This window comes from Microchirus variegatus, assembly GCF_963457635.1.
Source record: "Microchirus variegatus genome assembly, chromosome: 5".
In the NCBI taxonomy this organism is placed as follows: Eukaryota; Metazoa; Chordata; class Actinopteri; order Pleuronectiformes; family Soleidae; genus Microchirus; species Microchirus variegatus.
This window is the reverse complement of record NC_139806.1, coordinates 9,514,250-9,522,015: the sequence shown is the minus strand read 5'-3', so window position 1 is coordinate 9,522,015 and position 7,766 is coordinate 9,514,250. Positions and strand designations below refer to the sequence as shown.

At 44.2% G+C, this 7,766-nt stretch overlaps 1 protein-coding gene across 1 annotated transcript; it reads left to right on the top strand.

Annotated features, from left to right (window-relative positions):
- Positions 1–440: 440 nt before the first annotated feature.
- LOC310926758 (uncharacterized protein) lies at positions 441–3,220 on the top strand (the record flags this gene model as incomplete). The annotated part of the gene is made up of 4 exons (XM_083888946.1): positions 441–681; positions 854–993; positions 1,118–1,211; positions 2,298–3,220. The coding sequence occupies 4 exons, from the start codon at positions 441–443 to the stop codon at positions 3,218–3,220; spliced, it is 1,398 nt and encodes a 465-aa protein (XP_083745072.1).
- Positions 3,221–7,766: the final 4,546 nt, after the last annotated feature.

Genomic DNA, 7,766 nt, shown 5'->3' with positions numbered 1-7,766 from the left:
TAAAAATACAAACTCTCAAGGAGGACAATAACAACAGCAATACACATGAACAACAGGCACGGTGAAGAGTGCGAACATAACAGTAGGGGAGTAATGAAACAAAAAAAGTAAATAATAGATAAATCATGGAATATTGTAATATATCATTTAACCCACTTAACCGGTCCCTTCCTGACAGGACTGGTCATTTCAGTTTCAGGCACGCCAGTACTTCCGGTACTTCTGGTTCCCCCTCCCCAGCTCGTAACATAACACAAGTGCCCGCCCTCTTCTGTATTATTCGCGCATGCGCTCTAACGTCGTAAACGCCCCTACTTCCATCGAGCCATGTGGTTGTGGTTGGTAAATAACTGCGGATCGAACGTGATATTCGTTTGTTGATCTTTTTTTTTTCTTCTTTTTTTTTTTTGCGCAAACGCTGACCTCCGGTCACCGAGATAATGTCCGCGGACGTGTCGAGCATGCACGCGCAGGTGGAGTCGGTGCTGGGCGCGTTGGTCAAAGCGGCCACCGTGGAGTTAACCCGACTGTTCGAGAGCAGATACGGAACCGCGGCTGTGGACGCGGGCCGCGCCGAGATCAAGCTCGAGGAGACACTGCAGGTTTCACCCGCTGCGGAGACGAAACGCAGCGTCGGAGTGCAAGTGGACGCAAGTATTGGTTCGCTGCTGGACATTAGCGGTACGTGTTTGTTTCCTGTTTACGTCCACGCGTACAAACATCTGCATGGTGTGCACGAGGACAGAGCTGTTGTGGCTTGTGCATGTGCATTTATTTACGAACTGATGCATGAACTGAATTTGTGCAGGGTGAAAACTCACCGACTTAACCCCTCCCCCCTTCTTCTCCACAGGTCCCTTGTTTTTTGATGACTGTGTGGAGGAGTGCATGGAGGAGGAGGAGGAGAAAGAAGAGTGTCCCATAGCTGCAGACATCCTCCTGGCTGAGGATAATGGCCATGCCGACCCCTGCAGGCCCCTCCTAAAGGAACAGGTCAGGGGGGGTGAAAGAGTGCAGACTTGTAAATCAGCTGTGAAAGAGGCGGAACTTAAATGTTGATGTCATGTTCAGCATGAGCCACTTCACAAACATACATTTCTTTTGTGTTTCTCCTCAGGTTTCAGCAGAGGCGGTGGACTTGCTTGAGCCGGACATCCTCGAAACAGAGGCTGGAGCTGTGGGCGATGCCCAAACACAAGTTATTCTCCAGGGTAAGGAAAAAGAAACACTTGCACTCCCCACATCCACTGTTATTTTGCCCAAAGGTATTTCATAAGATTTCATATCGAGACCTGAAATTCAGAAACATTAGATTACTGTCTCAGTGCATGATGGGATAGCCTCCTCCCCTGAGCAGTGACAGTAGAGATGCATCAACAGTGGACTTTACTTTGACAAGTAAAGGAAACTTTCAGTGGAAGGACGCACATGAATTTTGACTATCACCTAGTGGCGGCTGTGGGGAATTGCAATGTAAACAAAGTGGTGGCTTTCCCTGGCCTGGAATGTGATAATGAATTATGGCTGCAGGAAAACACCCAGCAGCATTGTTACCTCCGCCAAGGAGGTTATGTTTGTTTGTCTGTCTGTTAGTTAGCAACATAACTGGAAAAGTCACGGGCGGATTTGGATTAAATATCAATGGGAGCAGAAACAAGTGATTAAATTTTGGCCGTGATCCGTCGACGCTATCACTGGTTACAACACTCGCTGTCTGACCCAGGCGTGCCAGCAGGGTGTATGTTGTAGGCCTTGGCGGAGATCTGCGATCTCTGAGTGCTTTTCAATTTAATGTTAAAATGATCTGACGATAAAATAACATAAGTATCCTGAGGTTTCGTGTTTCTGAGTTAACAGATCGGACAGTTTAATCGAGCTAAGGCCGTAGTCCGACTAATGCGGTCAATCGGACAACTTGCCGAGTCTGAGTATAAATGATGATGGGATGTCTGACTCGGCGTCCGTAGGTGGCGCTATATCTCTCTATAAGCTAGCGCGTATTGAATCAGTTTCCTGTTGACCATATCCGTAGCTTTTGCTCTCGCCGACGCCATCGTGTTGTTGGTACTTTTCCGGCAACAATACTGTCGTTTATACATCGTCTCCTTCCACCAAGTCCGACTCCAGTTTGACTAAGACTGGCTCGATTTTAGTCAGACTAATGTGTTTCCATGACATAAAGAAAACCCAAATTATTGTCTTAGTCCAACTAAAATCGGACTTTTAACATGCATGTAAACAGTGTTTGTGTTATGTATGATTAAAAAAATGCAACTTATCTTTTTCATTCTGTGCAGATACGTCCACACTGAGCTCTCCAACAAAACCGACGCCTCTCATCGTTGTGGCCGACAGCAGTGGCTCCGCGTCTGGGGAGAGAGTGAAGTTTGTTTGCCCGTTGATCCTGAAGCCGGAGTCGCCGGCTCCTCAATCCGATGGTTTGAAGAAGGCCGTTGAAGCCGAGCCCCAGCAGGCCTGTGTCAGCACCGCTAAAGGCACCGCATACAGCCCGTCGCCGTCCGATGGAGCCATGACTCCTGCTCAAGTCGGGGTTTGGGAACAGATCCAAGTCCAAAAGGAGGCGAAGAAAAGTCTCTACATGAAGTTGAAATTGACTTCTCAAGATCAAAAACTGCTGAGTCGGTGTGCGGTCGAACTGGTGAACGTGCTCACCATGCCTGCGTCAGAGACGGCGCCTCAGAGCGACGGCGTCAAACACAAACCCGCTCACCGGCTGCCCAAAGACCTCCGCCGCCACCAAGGCCTTCACACCGGACACCGCATCTGCTGCTTCGCCCCGTGCGAAAACGACGTCTGGCGCCTGCGAAAGGTCGTGGCCCACTGCCGCGACGGGTACGCCTGCAGCGTCTGCAAGAAAACCTTCAAGCACCGGAAGATTCTGCGGCGCCACGAGCGGTTCCACACGGGAGAGAAGCCGTACCGGTGCGATCAGTGCCCGAAGACGTTCGCGCTGAGGAAGAGCCTCCGCCGACACGAGAGGTTCCACTCGGGGGACAGGCCGCACGTCTGCACGATGTGCGACAAAAGCTTCCACCTGCGGGAAAATCTGAAAGCACATTTGAGGTTCCACAGCGGAGAAAAGCCTTTCACCTGCGCCAAGTGTGGGAAGCTGTTCAGGATCAAGAGGAATCTGGAGAAGCACAATTTGAGCCAGTGTGGATTCTTTGTTCCTTCGTTTAAGATGATTGCTGGAATGTAGCTGTTGCTGAGGGGAAAAACAGCTTTTCTACCTCAAACTGATAACACTGAAGACAAATGTCACGGGAAATTAAAGAACCATTCCAGGAGAGATCATAAAAGCTGCATCTAAACGGGGCCAGTATGGTTATACAGTTTATACTACTGATGTTTTTCTACTTATTGAAGGTATATGTTTTCGTTGGAGTTTTTATTGTCTGTTTGTCTGTTAGCTACATAACTTGAAAAGTCACAGACGGATTGGGATCAAATTGTCAGGAAATGTCCGCAGTGGGACAAGGAACAAGTGATTAAATTTTGGGCGTGATCCGTAGGGGGGTTGAGCTGCCTTGGCGGAGGTCTGCGCTCTCCGAGTGCTTTCCTAGTTCTTCCTGTGTGTCAGTGCCACGATTTAATAACAACAAGAAGACGTAAACATAGAATAAGAAAATATAAGAAACACGCTTTTGGAGTTAATGTTCTCAAAAACAAAGATTTTTTTGGTCAATGTTTAACCCAACTAAACATTTAAAACAGTTAAAAAAAAAAAGTTGTACATTCCAAAAAGCCAAACAAAAACTGAAACTGCCAGATCTTTGTGTGTCAACATTACATATAAAGTCTTATGTCTGATTACTGAGTGTATGTAGTCTATGTAGTCCTCTTTTTTTGTGTTTTAATGTTGAGAAACATTCCATGTTTGTACTACTGTATCTTTTTTAAAGACTCTACCACACTTTGACATGTTCCTGTTGCTGAAGGACACTTTTATATTATAATAATAAAAAAAATTCTATTGCAAAGACTTTATTTTGTATGAACACTATTTATTATGGAGGGAGATTTAAGTTAGTACTTTTTTTCCGATTGCAAGTTAGAAAGTATTATTATACTGTGTATCTGCAGAATTGGTGGTATAACAATCTATGTTCAGCATTTAAAACTGCAGGAGAGTAAGAAACCTGAGTAAATAAGAGGGACTAAATATTATTTTGCACATCTATTTCAAGCTTGTGATGTTTTTTGACAAACAAACACAATAAAACCACCAATAAATGACGCGTAGATGCACTTGAATTACAATTTTAACAAGAAGGGCAGTGTCATCGTTTAAAAACATTCACCCGAACAGTTGAAAAACAAGCCATATTCTACACCATGCCACATTAAGTTATACTTTGTTAAAGATGAATAGCTTCATAAACTTTAAAAAGACTTCTTCACATTGATATATCAAAAAAAATCACATTTTAATGTGTAACTGCATGTGTTTGGAGGAGAAAATCCACATAAACACACAGGATTTAAACCAGGAACATTTTACTTACATTAAACTTTATTTACCTGGGGCTAATGCCTGGTTATGCTCCTCCTCTTAAGCCCCACCCCACCAGGAAGTAGCAGCATAAACTCAACAGTGCTTTCACTTTTAGCAGTGTGTGTGTGTGCGTGTGTGCATACACGTACTGTGGAAAAATACTTAACTTTTACTTTCAAATCAGGCTTCATTTTACTCGCCTGAGGTTGTAGGAAGAGCAGAGGTTAACTCCTTCCTGTCTGCTGTGTGTGTGTGTGTGTACACTCACCTGTACTATTTCAAGCAGAGGGGGGATCAAGAATGGAGTATTCAGAGGAAGCCCACCTGGAGGAACTGCTGATGTGTCCGGTGTGTCAGGATATCTTCAGGGATCCCCAGCAGCTGCCCTGTGGCCACAGCTTGTGTTTGGAATGTCTGGACAACATGACGCTTCACTCGTTAAACTCCGGCCTCCGATGTCCTGACTGCAGGACTCACTTTGGACCAGACCTCAAGGTCAAAGTTCAGAAGAGTTACGCGCTGGCCAACGTTGCAGAGGACATCAGGCAAAACAGGAAGAGGAGGGTATTCACTTTATTCTTTACTCTACATTACTCTTGTAGGACATCAAAAGTGTCTTTGTTTGTAACATTTAGGAGGGTTTGTGTTCAAAAGTTTGGTGTCACTTTTTTTTTTTTCAATGAATATAACGTCTGCAAACGTCTGGTTTTTAATGGAATATGTACATAGGTGTATAAAGGCCCATTTCCAGTGTTCTAATGGTACATTGTGTTTGCTAATCATGTTAGAAGGCTATTGGATGATTAGAAAACCCTTGAAAACCCTTGTGCAATTATGTTAGCATATGCATATGCAATCTATTCAGTCTTGACTATATTTTCTATTCATTTTGCAACTATTTTGATGAATAAAAGTGTGATTTTTAATGGAAAACACAAACACATTGTATAGGTGACCCCAAACTTTTGAACGGTAAAGTATGTGTACCCAATGCTTTATTTTGAAAAATGCCAAGAAGTGGGCTGAGACTTGATTGAGGGAGAGGACCTGTCGGACCTGTATATTAATTTTGAATCGTAAATGTGTTTTTTTTTATTGTAAATTATACATGGTTACAAGCACCTTTATTTTGAAATTATGTAAAATATCGCCACAAATGTTACTATTGCTACATCACGATCTCACTGTGTGACCAACAGGAGCAGAAACGGACCGTGTTCTGCGACTGCTGCCCAGAGAAACTCACCCCGGCGACCAGAACGTGTCTGAAGTGCGAGGTGTCCATGTGTGCGGAGCACGCCGCTGGCCACCTGGAGCTGCCAGTGTTCTCTGGACATCCTCTGGTCAAACCTCTGAGTGACCTCCAGGAGAGGAAATGCCCTCAGCACAACGACAAGGTGCTGCGGTACTACTGCAACACTTCCAGGCGCTACGTTTGTAACTTGTGCGCCCTGGAGGGCAAGCAGCACAACCTCACCATCGAGGCCACCACTGTCCTACGGAGACAGCTCATGGTGAGGAGTGGGATTAATGTAAAATGGATAATGTGTAAGAATGATCGACATCTAAACCACTCACAACCAACTACGGTTTGCCTTCACATATCAGGAAGGATGTAAACACTCCGACAAGTATTTTCACTCTCCTTCTCTGCCATTTATTCCTTCTTTATTGACCTTTCGCCGGAGTTTGTTTGTTTTCCTGTCTCGATAACTCGAAAAGTCACAGGCGGATTTGGTTGAAATTTTCAGGAAATGTCCACAATGGGACCAGGAACAAGTGATTCAATTTTGGGCTTGATCCATTGGGGGGGGGGGGGCTGAGCTGCCTTGGCGGAGGTCTGTGCTCTCCGAGTGCTTTTCTAGTTAGTTAATGCATTGGGTTCATGGTAAATGTTCTGTAATGATGACCACTCAAAGATGCTTTACATTCACACCCCAGTGAATATCAATCAATATCTATGCACATTTTTCATACTCAATTAAACGCTGCAGCCACAGACGTTAAGGAGCAACTTGGAGTGAATGGTCTTGCCCAAGGACACATTGGCAAAAGACGACTCGTTCGTTCTGCCACGGAGCTACGAAAGCTTAAAAATTCAAAATGCAAGTCTGCTCAAGCTGCTGTACAAACATGGTGGCCATTTACACTTGCACAAACGCACACGTTCTATTTCGACCAGTAATTACGGCGAGTGTGCGTCCAACAGGAGACCATGGAGCAGCACTTCACGGCGCTCAAGGAGCAAATCGCAGAACACGGCGCCTCTGTGAGAAAACTGAGAGAAGACATCCAGCGTAAGGTGAGCAACAAGTTCACTACAAACCCTACGAGTTTACAATTTCACACGTTTTGCACGATCAATATGTATTTTTTTTCCTCGGGTCGGAAACTGAAGACAGCGCCACCTGCCCGCAAGTTCCTCAACAGTGTCACGGTGGTTCTTCTCTGTCTGTGGTTCATAGTTCTCTACTATGGTAAAACAATCGATTTTAAAATCATTTCTTAAAATGTTGCCAATGCTTGTTTGTGTGTTTGAGCGCTGTGTTTGTTTCCAAACAGCTTACAACTTCTCTGTGGAAAACCAGGCATTAACAGAAGAGCTGAACGAGCGGCAGGTGCATGTGCAGCAAGTCTATTCCACCATTGCAGGTCATTGGTCAACACTTAGAAATATCATATTTTAATTATAGATCTTTTAAAAAATAAAAGCGTTAAGGAAAGTCAGCTGACTGCATTTCATTCATATACGTCTAATTCATATTATTTTATTTATATCATGTAATTAATACTTCCATTGAATGAAATGTTGAGGATGTGTGGGTTGTGTTGACGAACAAATATTCTTCCAAATAATTTTCCTTTTTTTCCCCCCAATCCTCATGTAGAACTTTTGCTTAAGCATCCACTCAAGGAGCAGCCACCTTCCAAAACATAAGATCCAAGATCATTATGGAAACATTAAAAGGTAAGAACGACCTAACAACCTGACAAATATGCGATAATTAGATTTTTAGAGTAGCGTAATGCAAAGCTTGCTTAATTTGTGCAAAAGTAGTCAACCTGCAGAGAACTCCTCACAATAAATAACCTAATAATCCTTTTTTAAATGAATATTTGCCACCATGCACACATCTCAAACCACGTGTCTGTATTCACCATGTGTTATCTTCTAACCTTCTAACCACCGATGGAAAATGAAGAGCAGCAGCAGCAGCAGCTTTACCTTTGGAGCAACGCAACATCCTGG